Consider the following 17,440-nt stretch of genomic DNA (forward strand, 5'->3'; position numbering starts at 1 on the left):
TTTAATTACATTTAACACATACACAAAGTGATGAGATTAATCACCCTTTGACGCCCTTAATCTATTAAGCATTTCTTCAGAACCTTTATTCAACGTCTAATTGCGCAGCCAGCGCAGCCGTGACGCTCTTCAAAGCACCATCACATGACTGTGAGCAAAAATTGCTCGGCAGCACTATCTCGTCAGCTGACTGCTATCGCAAGCCGTTTGTCCTACATAATAGATCACACACACACAACAACACTCTCTCAACACATCGATACTACTCCTCCTCAGATGCTTTAACAGGTCCTGACGGCTCGCCAACATGAGAATCGCCTGTCTGCTGCTAGCTGCTGCCTTTTTGTGGACGACCGACGCGTTTGTTCGGTAAGGTCGAACAAACAAACTTAACAATAACAACAACGGCGACACAATCCGATCATTATAGCTAAACCACGCAGTGTGCTCTTTGTTGTTCTTTCACTGGGTCTAGTCTGTTTTTATATTATTTTATCCTGTAATTTAACAAACAATAGTTGTCTCTGAAAACTTTTCTACCATTATACTATTGTAAATGTTTAAAAACGCTCCCTAGGTAGGAAGCTCAGCAGGTTTTGAGACACAGCCCTTGTGTGAACGATTGTAAAGCACCCAGGGATTGTTGTAGGTCTCCCACTAGACAAAGAGACTGATCGTTTGTGACTCAGCAGAAACTAAGATCTGTTTATAGATCAGTATGAAGGGCCCTTTAAAATTCAGCCTTTAGAAATCCAATTTAGTGCACTTACGCTGATAGATCTCACCCCAGCTGGCTCAAAAACACGTGGATAATGTGTATATATCAGTTACACATGATCATTAATCACTTGATTTTAGTCCTTAGGGTGGAAGCCCTTTGTTTTGTTCTTGTTTTGAATGTTAGAAAAGGACCTGATTGAAAGTGACACCAACTGAGATTCAATTTGACTCACCACCCAATCAAAGTCCAAAACAGCTGATTTTACTGCATCACATGAGTAATTAAATCAAGTCATTTATTTAAAGAACTTATTTATCTCTGCATTGAATGCATAGAGAGCAATTGGCAAAGTTTTTACCCAGCTTACATTGTTTAGCCTTTTTCCATCCCATTTCAAATGAAATGACATTGCATTATCTATAAATACTTGAGTATTACATTATCTAAAAACTTGAGTTCGGCATGATGAAGAGGGTGGAAAGGAGCCTTGGCTTGCTTTTAGCATGAGAATGTTTGTAGTTTGCTGCAGGTGATGTGGTTATGCCTGCAAGATAACTGAACTGTGCACACTTTGTTGATGTTTCTGTGTCTGTTTCTCTCCAGGATTCCTTTAAAGAAGTTTCGTTCCATCAGACGGACACTGAGTGACTCTGGCAGAGCTATAGAGGAGCTTGTGGCAGGTTCTGCACCCTTGAAATACAACCTGGGATTCCCAGCAAGTAATGGTCCTACTCCAGAAATCCTCAAGAACTACCTTGATGTGAGTACTGCTTGTTAATGGCATTTCTTATGTAGCGTGATGAGCTGTTTGTGTTCTTGTGCATGAATCCACATTAATCTTGCAAATTTAATCACAATAAATAGCCCCTAATCATTTACCAAACGTCACTAGTTGGCCAGGTTTTTTTTTTTTTTTTTTCAGAAGATCACTAATTTGTGTGTGGTGGTATTGTAAATCTGTTAATTTGCTATCAGAGGCATGTGAATGTCTGCGCTCTTTCTGACTGCAGAGATTGCACAAACTGTACATCCAGGAAGTTGCAAAAATGAGGACAAGCAGTTGTTATAGTTTAACCTACAGTCCTTTTGTTTAATCGTGTCATATGATTAATAAATTCCACTATGTCAGTTGAAATGTGACTGACAGTAGGAAAAAGTGAACTTGAAACCTGTTCTGTCTTTATTCAGCAAAAAAAAAAAAGGTAAATTTCCTGTCATAAGCTGTAATGGACAGCATGATGGTGTGTTTGACTGTGTCAGACAGCTGGTCATGAGATTATTTGTCATGCTTCTCAAACAAAATGCATCTACCATAGTAGGCCACAACAATCCTCTTTGGCAATAAGCAGCTGATATTGTAACAAGCTTAGGTAATTGATGCAAGTTCTTTAGTGTCAAAGATTACATTAATTTTTGCATGATATACATTATGATTCAAGAAGAGGTTTTGTCCTAAATTTCTTATTTTATTTCTTTCCTTTTTTTGGTAATCTTTTACATTTTTAAAAAAATGTTGGTTGGCGTTTGTGATAAATTGGAATATCAGTAACTTTGTAAAAATAGGATATTAAGTTAGGAATTAACCTTGTGACATTTATTGCATTTAAAAAAATTTTTAACTCTGAGATTGAGTTCACAGTGAAATCTCCATAACAGGCACTATTTGCATGCATTATTATTTTTTCTAAAGACCTAGTAATTCTGAGGTTGTGTGAAAATGTTTGTTATACTAAAGTCTGTTGTGGCGTTGAATTTTGAATGATTTGAGGGTTTTTGTTTTCAGGCTCAGTACTATGGAGAGATCGGTCTTGGCACTCCTGTCCAGACCTTCACTGTGGTGTTTGACACAGGATCCTCCAACCTGTGGGTGCCATCGGTCCACTGTTCCCTGACTGATATTGCCTGCTGTAAGTCCACAGAGAGCCTAGGAAGTTTATTTCAGTATTACGGTATTATCAGATCAGTGTTGCCTTTAATTTTTTTTAAAATGTTGGTTGGCGTTTGTGATAAATTGGAATATCAGTAACTTTGTAAAAATAGGATATTAAGTTAGGAATTAACCTTGTGACATTTATTGCATTTAAAAAATTTTTTAACTCTGAGATTGAGTTCACAGTGAAATCTCCATAACAGGCACTATTTGCATGCATTATTATTTTTTCTAAAGACCTAGTAATTCTGAGCTTGTGTGAAAATGTTTGTTATACTAAAGTCTGTTGTGGCGTTGAATTTTGAATGATTTGAGGGTTTTTGTTTTCAGGCTCAGTACTATGGAGAGATCGGTCTTGGCACTCCTGTCCAGACCTTCACTGTGGTGTTTGACACAGGATCCTCCAACCTGTGGGTGCCATCGGTCCACTGTTCCCTGACTGATATTGCCTGCTGTAAGTCCACAGAGAGCCTAGGAAGTTTATTTCAGTATTACGGTATTATCAGATCAGTGTTGCCTTTAAATTGGTAACAATAAAATACACACACACACACACACACTCACTTTATAGTATTGTAAAATAATTGTTTTGATGTCAAGAACAACATATACTGGCAGTATTCAGGAAACTAGTGTTTCTTGTTATATTGTTTAATTCTGAGTTTTCGCACTAGACCACAATTAACTTTGTAAACATATTTTAAAGTGATTTCTTTGTAAAACAAGAATCCATTTCAGTGTGGCCAAATGTTGCTCAAGTTCTTTGTGGCCTCATTTTAGCGAACTTATAGCAAGTTCGTTCCTGTAATCTGAACAAGAACTTGTCAGTGATTGCATCTCACCCTTTCAAAGTAGTTAGGTGCATTTAACTCTTGCAGTAAAAGAGTCTTGCAGATCATCCTTAATGACTAAGTGCTTTACTTGGTGTGAATATTTGGATGCTTCTGTATGTTTCATAAAATTTACTTGGCCACATTTTGCCTAGCACTTTTTAGAAATGAATTTTTACAGGTAGCACAGCCTGAAGGCCTATGCTTAATATGTAATTAAAAACATTTAAATGCATAAATTTAATTATTAAATTTAATACAAAATTAAGTGCCATTTTTCTGCAAGAGGATAAAGGCCCCGACATGAAATATAAGGTTAATAATTGGTCTCTGTGAGTGTTGTACACAGTAGCTAGATGAGCGTGATAAATGCTGTGACTATATCGAGTATTTATATACAGCTGGAGCACTGTATACCAAAAAAAGTATTTAACTGAAGAATTACTTTTAACCCTGTAGTGCTTCATCACAAATACAATGGGGGCAAGTCAAGCACCTATGTGAAGAACGGGACTGAATTTTCCATACAGTATGGTTCCGGAAGCTTGTCTGGGTATCTCAGCCAGGACACATGCACGGTAGGAATCATCAGTTAACAAGTCAGATTTTTTTGGTCACCTGAAATGGTGAAAGAAACCGAACTGTTACTTCTCTTTTAGGTTGGTGATATTGCAGTTGAGAAGCAGATATTTGGAGAAGCTATCAAACAGCCAGGAGTAGCCTTCATTGCAGCCAAGTTTGATGGTATTCTCGGCATGGCTTATCCTCGCATCTCTGTGGATGGGGTTCCTCCTGTTTTTGACATGATGATGAGCCAGAAGAAAGTGGAGAAAAATATTTTCTCTTTCTACCTGAACAGGTACATACATTTGTTTAAGCCATCCTCATCTGTCCCAGATTTTTATGAAACGAATAATTACATGTCGGTCTGCCATAAACATGCATTCAATGAAGTAACTTCCAGGCCTGATTTTTGTGGATGACCCCATTTTATTTGTCCGACAGAAACCCTGACACCCAACCTGGTGGTGAGTTGCTCCTTGGAGGCACAGACCCCAAATATTACACTGGAGACTTTAACTACGTGGACATCAGCAGACAGGCCTATTGGCAGATTCACATGGATGGGTGAGAGATTTTTGGGTCCTTGTATTGTGTAATGCAGTGCTTATCTTATTTATTTATACAAATAAATGTTTAGAAATTAAAGCTAGGAAACAGAGTTAATTTTAGGCAAGAAGGCATCTAATTTCAAATTATCAACCGATTCTGACTGTTTAAAGGGTCATGAAACACCAAACTACTTTTTCTGAGATTTTAGCAGAGGTGTTTGTGTTGCACAACATAGAAGACCATGTTAGCATCCATTAATTTTAATTGTTGGAGAAAACTGGTTAATTTTGAGCTTTTTTGCGCTATTTTCGTCTTCCGGCTTTAAAATCTACACCGTGTTGACGTCACAGTTTGTGACGTGGCAAAGCACTATAGTACTTTGATGATGTGTCTGTGTCTCATAATTATTAATGAGACTTCGTGTTCTTATCCAATGAGAAGACGCTTCGCTTAATTATTCACAACAGCATGTGTTGATTTCCTATGACAGATGCTTCAGACTGTGAGATTGCGTACATTAACTGAGAGAAACATTCATGGATCGAAGGAGAGTGTTTGTTTTTGCTTTGTAAGAGTTTGGCAGTCGGCACAATTTATTCACTTAGTGAGTGTAACCGGTTTTTACAGCTCCTCGATGCAACCCATCAAAAGGATTATTTAAATGCTGCAAAATAAGCCTTAAAAGTTATTGGAGGTGCAACAGCGTGTTCATATATTTTCGATGCAGAGTGCAAATGCAAATGGCTGTGCATTTATATGTGTTTTTAACTCAATGGGAGTTGTCTGCGTTGTCTGTCTCCCCTCTTCCCCCTCCACACCACACCCACTTTTGTAGCTTTTTTCAAAACCGTGGTGAGAACTAACCCGTGCTGAAACTGGGTTTCATTACCCTTTAAGCCTTTCTATCATGCAATACCATTTTACTTAAATGCATAAAAGTGACAACTTTTTTTTTTTTTTTGACACTCAATGCAACTTGAGAAATTTAGTTATTAGTTGGAACATGAAATCTGTATCTGTTTTGAAAATGTTAACTTTTAAGGTACAACTGTAAAGGCAACATTTTTCACACAAAAATCGCAGTGCCTTTTAAAACACTGTTTGTGTTAGTTTACGTTCAAACTGGAGTGTGGAAATTTGTCGTTAATCTGAAAAATGGATTGCATGCATGTGTAATATGTTCTGAAATATGCTGATCTGTCATGTGAGAGGCAAGAATTTTACCACTGAACCACCAATGCGGAAGATCCCTATAACAATAATCTAGTGCTCTGTGTTTGTTTGTGTAGCATGAGCATTGGCAGTGAGCTGACTCTGTGTAAAGGAGGATGTGAAGCCATCGTGGACTCTGGGACGTCTCTGATCACCGGCCCAGCTGCTGAAGTCAAAGCCCTGCAGAAGGCTATTGGTGCAATCCCTCTCATACAGGGAGAGGTATTGCAACTTTAAATGTTTATATAATTGTACATCACTGATGCGTTGTGACTAGATATCTATTCAGTTATTTTTTGAGAAATAAAAAAAGTTCAAAAGAACAGCATTTATTTCAAATAGAAATCTTTTGTAACATTAAAATTGTCTTTACTGTCACTCTTGACCAATGTAATGCATCCTTTCTGAATAAAAGTATTAATTTTCTTTTAAAATCTTACTGACCTTAAAATTAACTAGTTATTTGTTTAATTAATTATTTTTATTTTATTTTTTTCTTTACAAGACTGGTCAACAAAGTATGCATGCTTGGTGTGTTGTTATTAATGGTAACTTATTTATTGAAATGTATAATGATTTGATAATGTTCTCTAACTAAACACATTTTCTCTGTAGTATATGATAGACTGTAAAAAAGTGCCCACACTCCCCACCATCTCATTCGTCATGGGTGGAAAGACTTACTCACTGACTGGAGAACAGTACATACTCAAGGTCAGTCCTAGTTTGTCACCTAAGTGCTGTTGTTGTGTTGTGGCACTTTGCATCAGCAGAGCTGTGAAATTGAGGTGTTGTTTTGACAAGGTTGTGCATGAGCCAGGATATAAAAAAAACATTTACCTGGAGTTTTATTTTCTTGTAAATCACATGCAGCTAGCCAGTATTGTGTGAGCAAAACACTGAAGGGATTCTTGGTGATCACAAAAACATTCTAAAGATGGTATCTCTCTTTGTGTGTTTGTATGTGTTTACAGGAAAGCCAGGCTGGAAAGGAGATCTGTCTGAGTGGATTCATGGGCCTGGATATCCCACCCCCTGCTGGACCCCTGTGGATTCTGGGTGATGTGTTCATTGGGCAGTACTACACTGTGTTTGATCGGGAGAATAACCGAGTGGGCTTTGCTAAGTCCGTATAAGCCCAACTGTAGACCTTAACACTTAAGATGTGTCATGAGAGTAATAAGAAATCTAGGAATTTGTCACCTCTGCTTAAATGACACAATAGCGGTATGATTATTGTGTTTTGCACTGCTTTTAGCTTTCAAATGTTTTTGTTTTAAAGAGGCATGTGGAGATGAAATGATTCAGGGAAAAAAGTTACACTCATTTGCTTTTTAGCCGAGGCCTATTTGAATATGTGATTGAAACACAAGGTTTTAACATTTATTTTATAATTGTCATGTCATTGATTTTAGACACTACCTGTTTTAAGATTTTTATTGTTGAAAATGACCTTCCAATGACTGAACAAATCAAAATGGACAATAAAGGTTTTAAACCCATCTATGTTGTTAAACCTACCTTTTTTTTTAATTTAAAGGGACACATGATATATTTTTACCATATCAGTTCTGATTAGGTAATAGAGATTTTATTATTATTATTATTACTATTATTATTTAAAATGTATTTATTGATATTGGATGTATAATGGCCAAAGCCTTTGCCATTCTCTGACCCTCACTTTAAATTCATCTTTAAAAGATGCTAATAAATTTAGATTACGAAATATATTCTTTAGCAAATCTCCAAAATGATTCATTATGTGCATTGTAATGTTGTGATGCCTAAATACTGTTGTAGAATTTCTGCAATTGATTTTAGTGTGGGCTTTTATTTTTAAGATTTATTTAGTACAGACAAAATAGTACAGTCATTTTAACTTTATAATTTTAAAAGCAGCCAGTTGTTGGTTATCGGTTCTACGAAATTAACACGATTTATAAAATCAGCCAGAATTTTAATATCATTGCATATATTGGTGCATATTTGTCCATGTACTGTCTTTTTAAATTCTTATTTCATTTCCGGTCACGTTATTGTGGAGCGCAACAAAGTAGTAAAGCCAAACAGTGTGTCTGAATCCCTTTATCTTTTAATCTCAGTATTGAGAAAGCAAATACTGTGTCATTGAGCAAATTCATGAAAAAAATATTTACAGGAAGAGGGAGGAGTAATAAGACTCCTGACAATGATAGCACATCAGCAAACAAACAACCAAAAGAAAAGAAAAAAAAAAGTCTGCATACTGGATTTTTAAGCACTTCTTACCAAAAACATGATCTGTATTCCAAACTATATTTGAATACATTTATTCATAATATATTTACAGAATACCTTAAATGTACAACATTCACACCTTGTATTCTATCAACATTTTTAGAATGAATTAGGCACACATTTTCCAACAATGAGTTGGGGTTGTTTTAAATGCAATCCATACACTGATGTTCAATGATTTAACTACATCCAAAAGAAAAGTATTGCATGTTTTCCCCATTTTATGCATACATTTACATTCTAGACTTTTCCTAAGCTGCTTCTAATCTTGATTTTTATGGACAGTAACTGCCCTGACTTGCAACATAATCTGTACAAATAGCCATTCTACAGTAAGAGCATAAACCAGGGGTCTACAGGCCCCTACAGAGGAGGACAAGTGCGTGCAACAGTTGGGGCAATGGATTGGGATGGGGGTAGGGGGCGTTAGTACACATATAATACAGTTAGAAATGCTGAAACTTTTGTATTGGACCAGTGTGAAAGGAAGATGGCTGTTAGAAGAGGTATATAGGAGAACACTGTCCATTAGCATTCACATTCATCTTGATGAATCGTGATTGGTTACTCAGGTGATTGACATTTGAAGCTCTGGAACTCGATGAAGAGGTTCTTACAGGGCAAATGAAATGACACTGGTCCTCACAGTTACAGATGAGGCTGAACAAGTCCTCACAAATCAGATTCCGGAATGTCTGTAATATTCGGCATTACGTATCCAGTGCTGCAGCTACCGTTGAGCGTGACGTCTGCGCCCGAAGCAGGACCGCTATGTTTACGGTAATTGGCTGGCATGGGCGACGGGGCTTCACTCGGCGTCTTCGCGTTGAGAAGACTTGTGTCATCTTCGTCCTCTTCTCTGGCCCTACAAGCAGTGTCTTTTATAATGCGGCCTTTTTTATAGGAGACAGTGGACAGGCCTCCTGTGTTCTCGTCAATGATGTTCAAACAGCGCAGAATAAAAACCACAGGCACAGGGAGGATGGCGGTGACCACCAGTGAGATGCAGACAGCCAGGCCCCAGGGCGGATAGCTGAGAGACTGTTCTTGAGCCTGAGAACAGACACAGCAATTGGATTATTCTGGCAAAGGAATAATTCCACTTTAATCCTGTGGTAAAACTGTGGATTGAAGGCCTTAGAACTGACCCAGGCTTAAAGGAATAGTTCACCCAAAAATGTATCAATAATAAATTAAATTAAACACCTATAGGTGAAATCATCTACAAAACAATGTCTGAATGGAGTCTGTATATTCCTCTGAGTAAAACCTGAAAATTACGGCCATATTTTGAGCTAAAAACATGTTTCAGATATTGTAACCTAAGTATTAAACTTTTAAAATTGCACATTGGCCTCTTTTCTCAGAGCTTCATTCAGGATTACCCACCAGTTGCTGGTTCCATGCGCTGTAGCTAGGTGGCGACAGTCCCAGCTGAATGATGCTTGTGGCCAGAAGACCCAGCAGCAGCACTGGTGTGACAAACTTCCACATATAGTAATAGTAGCGGTATGGAGTGAAACCAAGCATGTCCTTTAGATCCTCAAAGAACCTGAATGACCCCACAGGAGACAGATGCATTAATGCCACAATCACTGCCAATTAGATTGCAGTTGCTTGTTTATTAGTTGATTAAGTTGCAGCATAATTATGAACTAATTATATTAAGTTTTAAGATTGTATTGTATTAAGCTTTTGTAAATAATTATTATGATTGCTTATTTATATTTACATTTATTTCATATGTAATACAACTATATATAATTTTTAATTGTCTTGTGAAAGCAATCTATTAAGTTTTTGTATACACACACACACACACACTAGGCACGTGCAGAGGGGGGTGCGATGGGTGTTTGAGCACCTGCCCCTTTTCCCCTTGATGCTCAAAGTGCCCTTTTGTCAAGGCAATTAAAAAAAAAAAATTTTTGTAATTAAACGCCAATTTGTGAAGGCCTGCCCAATCTAACTATCAGTAAAATGAATGAATTATAATTTAGTCGTAAATAAAATTATCCACATGATGATGACCTTTCACCTGACGATCTCATCAGGGACTATCCCTCACGTTCATACACCATTAATGTAGCGCACTACCAGGATGCCTTCATAACGTCCGTATGGCGCGCACTTCGTGCCAAAATCAAACGTTCGAACGACCGACCGACCGATCGAACGTCAAACCGAACGTCTTGAGCTTTGAGCGTTAGGGTATCATGAAGTAGATATCATAGGCTATATGTCTGATCTAAATGTCAATGTATCTGATATAAATGGTCAGCATATTTTATGTAATATATTTGATTTTTATATTTAGGCGGAAACAAAGCAGATAGGATAACTCTTGAATGGATCAGCCGCTTGAACAAATGACTCGAATGTTCACTCAATTACACAGTCACCTACTGGTGGTTTACACTTTACTTTTAAAATGTAATTTATTCCTGTGAGTCAAAGCTGAATTTTCAGTGTCATTACTCCAGTCTTCCTGAAATCACTCTAATATGCTGATTTGCTGCTCAAGAAACATTTCTGATTATCAATGCTTATATTATTAAATTATTATTATTATACAAGAACTACGTGAAGAGAGCATGCACAGCTGTTGTTTATATTGCTGTGTGTAAAGGGCGTAGAGTCTTGTCTTTATGTTATCTACGTGTATGTTTATATGACTAAAAAACTATTACTTTGAACTTTTTTCATTACAGTATTTATTTATTTTAAAAACGTAGAGTGCCTTAAAAATAATTATCACAACACTGATAAAACACGGCATTTGCTGCTATCAATACAGAAGCATCCGTTTCGATACATGTCTCAGCAAGGAGCACAGCCCTATTAAAAGCTGTGCTCCATGTGCCCCTTTTATACTTTGAGCACCTGCCCCTTCCAAAGGTCTCTGCACGGCCCTGACACACACACATTTTATATGTAATATAATTATAACTACATTTATTTTTCTTTGGTCAGTGTGTAATTGTAACAAACTTGAATTTCAAATTTCAATAAATATATATATAGTTGACAACAAATACTTCTGATAATATCAATATGAAGTTCATTATTTAGTATCTTAATTGTCTTACATCAATGACTGATTTTAACTTTAGTCTTACATATCTTAAATAGTTTTAAATGTAAAAATAAATAAATAAATATATATATATACACACACACATACAATCTACAAAATAAAGTTAGAATGGAATGTGTTCCTCTCTAAACAAAACCACAAACGTTTGGCCTATTTTTAGCTCAATACATTTTTTTTTAAATATGATTTTTTTTTTTTCAGATATATTAAACTTTCAAATTGTATTTTGGCCTTTTTTTTCTCTGGGAGTTTCAATCAAGATGATTCAATTAAAGATGATTCAATTAGAGTGTCAATACCACAATAAATTCAAATTAGATTAGCATTTGCTATCTATGGGGTTTTTGTAATTATTATTTTTTTAAATTATAATTAAATTATAATTTCATTTTTCATTGGTTGGTACGTGACCATAACTTGAATTGAATTTTTTATATACGCTTGACAACAAATAATCATAGCAATATGAAGCTCATGTCACCAGAGGGCGCTGTAAGCTCTCTAATAGAGGAAGAGTGCGTATTCTGCGTAACATACTTGTCGGTGCCATACACCCAGGCCACAGCAATGTTCTCCAGAAGAACCACGATGAGAAGAGGCAGAGTAGCGGAATAGTCGTCAAACATGGCTACAAAGTAGTTCCCAGATCGCTGGACAAATATTAAACCAATACAGAAGGCAAGTACACAGCAACCAACTGTAAAGAAAGCAGAGAAAGAGTCGAAATAAGGAGGGGTGAAAAACTTTATCACGGTTTCCACAAAAATATTAAGCAGGACAACTGTTTTCAACTTTGATGATAATAAGACGTTTCGTGAGAACCAAATTAGAATGATTAATGACTAGAATGAAGTAATGGCTGCTAAAAATTTGGCTTTGCCATCACAGAATTAAATTACAATTTTAAATAAATTAAAATAGAAAATACTTATTATAATTGTAATAATATTTCACTGTATTTCAGTTTATGCTGTATTTTTGATCAAATAAATGTAGCCTTGAACTTTTGAATGGTAGTGCAAACAGAGCCATTTATATTGGTATTTTTCTTTGAGAATGTTCTTGCCTTGACTTACACATCATATTAGTATTTGATTATTGTTATTATTTATTTATATTTGAATAGACTCAGGTCATTGAAAACCTTAATACCTTTCCACCACTGACTATAGCATTCCTTGTTGGTGAAGCCTTGTGATGACAGGAATAGTTCGGCTAAATTTAAAAATTCATGCAAATCTACAGTAGAATAGGCTTCAGAGATAGATAAAATAAAGATCTAATATATTCTGAAACTTAAGCAAATATGAACTAAAGGATGCTGTCTTTTCTCCATATAGCAGAGTAATGAGTTTTTTGTCTTTGACTGACCTGTGAGGTATTCCTTCTGTATTTTGAAGGTGTCCACAATGGGGGTGAGGATGCCCTGGATAGTGCCGAACATGCTGCCCAGCCCCAGATTGACCAACATAAGGAAGAACATGACGGACCAAAAGGGTGAGGCTGGGAAATGGGTCATGGCTTCAGTGAAGGCGATGAAGGCCAAGCCTGTTCCCTGCACTGCCTGTGAGAAGAAAGATAAAGGTAGGATTTTAGCATGCATTCAAAAACATGAACGTGTAAAAGCACAAATATATATGAAGATAACATGTGATTAGTAAAAACCTGGACGAGTACAAGGACAAGGCTTGACTTGTGTCATGGCAACTTGTTTTGCACTGGCAAACATCACATATTTTCTTCAGAAAAAGTCAAATTTACTTAACCACATAGCTGAAGTCTTTAAAATTGTGATGTTTAAATGCCAAAACATTAACATTAGATTGCTGCCATAGCAATGATGTGCGTACATCTGTTGATTCTGTACTGTTAAAATGCTGTATTTTGCTTGATGCCGCTGCATCAATTGTTCAACACGTTTACCTCAAAACTAGCAGGAACTGACAAAAATAGATTTGGGTAAAAGAAAACACATCAAAGCAGCAGGAGTAAAGTGACTGTGTAAAGAAAGAGCCTCATATACTAGAAGACTACGGCGGTTGACGGTTCTTGTAAGTGTGTATGTGGTTAATCTCATTATGGCATCACCTCAGCCAACACGTACCGCATTTATTTCCGTTTGTTTCATCATGCAGTGTCTCTTGATCACCCCCACACATCTCTCCATAACAACACAGCAGAAAACCTGCCTTTAAAGCATTTTACATCTGTTTGTGGCCGTCAATAAGGGTGTCTGAGATTGTGAAAGGAGAAATCTTTTAAAAATCTATATGTATTTCTTCTACAATGTTGCTTACAATATATGACTTATTGCTATATTTTGTTTATTTGTCAGATTTTCTGATAGCTGTGAAGAATGGATGGGTTTTAAAAGAACCCATTTTGATGGAAACTGCTCTTTTGTGTTGTATTAACTTTCAAAACATATGACTAGTGTGAGCGCGTAGCTACCAGGGTTGAATTCCATGGAAAGTGTGTGTATATCAGTTGTCTCTTAGGTTTCCCCGAGGTGTATCAGTTCACTTTAAGCTCCTCCTCACCTTGTTCAGCTCTTCTTTGATATCGCAGCTGTCTAAGCCTAGGCGTGGGTAATCGTTTTCCATCACGCCCCGTATAATGTTGGTCATTTGCTGGTAGTCCTCAGGGCTAACATTACTGAAGTTAATATGGTGTGGGATCAAGCTTGGATTGATTTCTTTTCCAAGAAAATCAATGATCTTCTTTGTGTTCCTAAGATACATTAAAAAAAGAAAGTCAAATATTGGTCACTTGGTCTGTATGAACTGTATTATTATTTTGAACATATTCTACTAAACTGCTCCTCATGGTTAATTTGTTTTGAACTTACATTTCCACACATTTGGCATTCATGATGTTAGCTTTGAAGCCCAGAACAGCAAAAACGACCAGAGTGGCCAACACTGAGGTGAAGAAGTTAATGAAGGAGACCAGCACAGCGTCAAAGTGGCAGTTGTTGTCTCGCTTGTTGTAGCTGGAGAAGGCAATAACACCACCGAAACCAAGACCCAGGGCAAAAAAGACCTGCGTGGCAGCTTCACGCCACACTTTGGGTTCCAGCATGATTTCCAGCTGTAAGAAGATACTGTAGTTTATTATTTGTCACATGCTAAATTGGATGCAGTGATACGCTTTTCACTTAAAATATCTGCAAACATCTGAAAATTTATTAATCTGGCTATGATTAATGTTTGAAGCCAGTAATCTCAAAATGGACAATTTCTTTAATCACACTGACCAATATATACTGTAGATTGATTGCTACTTTAAACATTGGGCCAAACCACAAATTTTAACATATAAACATATTAATGAAATATGAGATTATTATAAAAACTTAAACTAAATGAAAATTAGAAATGTTACCTTAGCAACTAAATGAAATACGTTTAAGTTGAAGCTTTACTGGAAATAAAAACTAAAACTGAACTAAAACATAATTAAATTAAACCTAAAGATTAAAAAAAGATTAAAAATGACAACAGCACATACAAAAATGACAAAAGAATGAACTAAAATGAAAATGGACTATAAATATTAAAGCTAATTCAAAAAATGATAAAAACTAGAATTGTATATACATTTGTAACACCATGACTTACGGACTTTATGGAACATAAAAGAAGGTATTTTTTGAGAAATCTCTTTTTTTTGTCCATATAATGGAAATGCACACAGGTTTGGAGCAAAATATGATGGGTGAGTTTCATTTTTGTGTGAAAATATAGATATAAACATACCTAATCAGCTTTTTTAGATACTGAGTTGAATCCTTGATAACAAAGATGTAAAATCAGCGCTGAAAATCTTCTTAAATATTTAATATAATAAGAAAAATGAAAAACATTTAATTAACAAATTACAGTCTCATTTTCCCCACATTTCAGCTACAGTGCAGCGTTTGTAATGGCTCTGTTCAGATTATCATTGTTTTTAATGCAGTAGCAGTAGAATTCTAAAGCAGAGGCTACATACTATCAGTTAATTGTGTGTTACACAAACCACCCACTGTTAAGACTCTGAAGCAACATATAGCACAAGTGACACATTGACAGCCCCTTTGCACTGAGGAGAAATGTGACCACATCTTGTGTCTGTGTGTTGGATGTGTATTGTGTAAAATAGCTGGCACAACAAGACAGTCTGCTGCGTTTTAGTCTGTGCTGAGGGAAGAGTTAATTCACTTCTGTCGAGTCACATCACAAATGCATGCTGGGAAATCTAGCTGGGCTATTGTTTCCATAGATACATCTACTGGTCTCCACCGGACTGAGACGACGGATACACATGGGAATTAGTAATGGGTGATTATCATAATTCTCAATAAATTGGATTAATTGCTGCTGTATGAACCAGAGCATGTAGAGTAAATTAGTCTAACCATTGTCGTAATGTGTCATCTGCTCATACATTCACAGATCATATGCTTTAGGTTATTACCTTTGGTGTAAACATGTGGATGATGCCATCAATAGAACCCTTGAGCAGGAAAGCACGAGCCAGGAAACAAATAAGCACCACGTAGGGGAAGAGAGAGCTGAAGTACATCACCTGCATTTAGACATATCCAAACAGGTTATCAAAAAATGTCAATGTAAAACATTAAACACAAAAATTACATTTGTAGTACTGCAATAATAACACACAGAAGGCCAGTGACTTCTGTTATGAATGATCATTTGCCTTTTTTTTTTGTGTGTTTCTTAAAATGTAAAATCCTTTCTTACTCATAGGAGGTGGAAAAGTGCCCTCATATATTATATATGTATTTTTGCTGCCTGTCCGAACAAAGTGGTTATCTTGACAATACAAGGATTATCATCTACAGACGATAATGCTGATTGCAGCTTGTTAATGTTTATGATCATGAAAACTTCTACAAGAATGGGCAGACCATGTTTATGACGACACGGCATTTTACACTCACATTTATACATTTGGCAGACATTTTTATTTACAGTGATTTTCATTGCATTAACGGTATACATTTAATCAGTTTATGCATTCCCTGGGAATCGAACCCATGACTTTGTCATTGCTAGAGTCATGCTCTCACATATTAATGTAGGTTTAACAAGCTAATTTAAGTTAAAAAGCACTTTTTAAAGTAAACAAAACAGCCTTTATGAAAGAATTACATAGATGATTGACATTATTGGCTTACTTTGATCTTGCTTTTACTGTATGACTATAATGCTGAAAAGGTTACTGACTCATCTCTGACTCATCAAGGGTGGGCCAGTCTTAAAGTTAAGGACAAAGCCTAAAATGTAACTATCCCACAGCTTAGAAGATTAAAAGACACACTTTCTCTGTGGCTTCCCAAAAATGAAGCATCAAGAAGGTTTTACAAAGATCCATTAAATGTATCAACCCTTCTTTCTGCGACACACCTCTAATTCTACAGTACAGTATCCTCAATCACTAATAATTGAAGTTGAGTATGGTTATTGGGTGCAGTGCCACAGAACTGTGAATGGAGATGGTGCACATAAAACCATGGCAAGCAGCATTACTATGCTATTTGTGCACACAAAATGACAAAAAGGAAAAAAAAAGAATGGCACTGTGGGATTTTTATTTTTAAATTTTTTGTGAAATGTGCTTTCTGGGAATGTTGAATGAGACGTTGGTATTCTTTTGTGAGGTAAAGCCCAGATTAGGCTTCAAAGACTGTCCTTATCCACTGCAGAGTATAGTATAGTATATCCCTTACTGACTGAGGGGCCACACTTAAACAGTAGGAAAATTCATCTGCTGTCCCTTTAACTGGGAATGGATTAAATCTTCAAATCAGACACCTTTATTATATCTATCATGAGCATACATCAATTTAGTGCACTCTGTAATGTAATTTTTATGTGGTTACTGAAATATTGTGTTTTCTTTTAACATATACACTATAAAAATATGTAAAAAGGATGTATAAAAAATTAACCCCTTATACCCGTTGTTTTAACTTCCCCAAAATTAAAATTTGCTGAAAATTTTCTCTCCCTCTGGCCATCCAAGATGTAGATAAGTTTGTTTCTTCATCAGAACAGATTTGAAGAAGGATTTGTAGAAATTTAGCTTTTAGTGTTTAGCATTGCCATAGATGGATTTGTTTCTTACAAACTCACAGCTTTTTACTTCACAAGACGTTAAGTGATGAATTGAAGTTGTGTGGATTACTTTTGGATTAAATTGATGTCTTTATCAGCTGTTTGGGCTCTCATTCTGACGGCACCCATTCACTG

General features: G+C 36.2%; 2 protein-coding genes across 2 annotated transcripts in view; one reads left to right on the forward strand and one right to left on the reverse strand.

The window, feature by feature from the left end:
* Positions 1-105: 105 nt before the first annotated feature.
* On the forward strand, positions 106-7,323 carry LOC107740314 (cathepsin D-like). Its single transcript, XM_016552713.1, has 9 exons — positions 106-369; positions 1,325-1,481; positions 2,505-2,628; positions 3,941-4,059; positions 4,141-4,340; positions 4,487-4,609; positions 5,884-6,028; positions 6,422-6,520; positions 6,781-7,323. Exons 1-9 carry the CDS (start codon positions 308-310, stop codon positions 6,940-6,942), a joined length of 1,191 nt encoding a protein of 396 aa, XP_016408199.1. The 5' UTR covers positions 106-307; the 3' UTR covers positions 6,943-7,323.
* Positions 7,324-8,168: 845 nt separating this feature from the next.
* Positions 8,169-17,440, reverse strand: part of LOC107740320 (sodium-dependent neutral amino acid transporter B(0)AT2-like) — a 15,591-nt gene continuing 6,319 nt past the window's right edge. Inside the window, exons 6-12 of the mRNA XM_016552727.1 lie at positions 15,642-15,752; positions 14,032-14,273; positions 13,724-13,913; positions 12,555-12,747; positions 11,721-11,880; positions 9,476-9,638; positions 8,169-9,139 (exon numbers count right to left, since the gene is read on the reverse strand). Coding sequence (XP_016408213.1) covers positions 8,759-9,139; positions 9,476-9,638; positions 11,721-11,880; positions 12,555-12,747; positions 13,724-13,913; positions 14,032-14,273; positions 15,642-15,752 — 1,440 coding nt within the window. The 3' untranslated portion in view covers positions 8,169-8,758. The remainder of the gene's footprint in view (positions 9,140-9,475; positions 9,639-11,720; positions 11,881-12,554; positions 12,748-13,723; positions 13,914-14,031; positions 14,274-15,641; positions 15,753-17,440) is intronic.

The sequence above is a fragment of the Sinocyclocheilus rhinocerous genome, unplaced genomic scaffold (assembly GCF_001515625.1).
Source record: "Sinocyclocheilus rhinocerous isolate Xijiao unplaced genomic scaffold, SAMN03320098_v1.1 scaffold2055, whole genome shotgun sequence".
Classification (NCBI taxonomy): Eukaryota; Metazoa; Chordata; class Actinopteri; order Cypriniformes; family Cyprinidae; genus Sinocyclocheilus; species Sinocyclocheilus rhinocerous.

Bases quoted from the DNA above. Each gene is read 5' to 3' on its own strand.
- LOC107740314 (XM_016552713.1), top strand. From the start codon at position 308: ATGAGAATCGCCTGTCTGCTGCTAGCTGCTGCCTTTTTGTGGACGACC. The intron at 2,629-3,940 runs GTAAGTCCACAG...TTAACCCTGTAG, and splicing joins CCTGACTGATATTGCCTGCT to TGCTTCATCACAAATACAAT. The intron at 6,521-6,780 runs GTCAGTCCTAGT...ATGTGTTTACAG, and splicing joins GAGAACAGTACATACTCAAG to GAAAGCCAGGCTGGAAAGGA.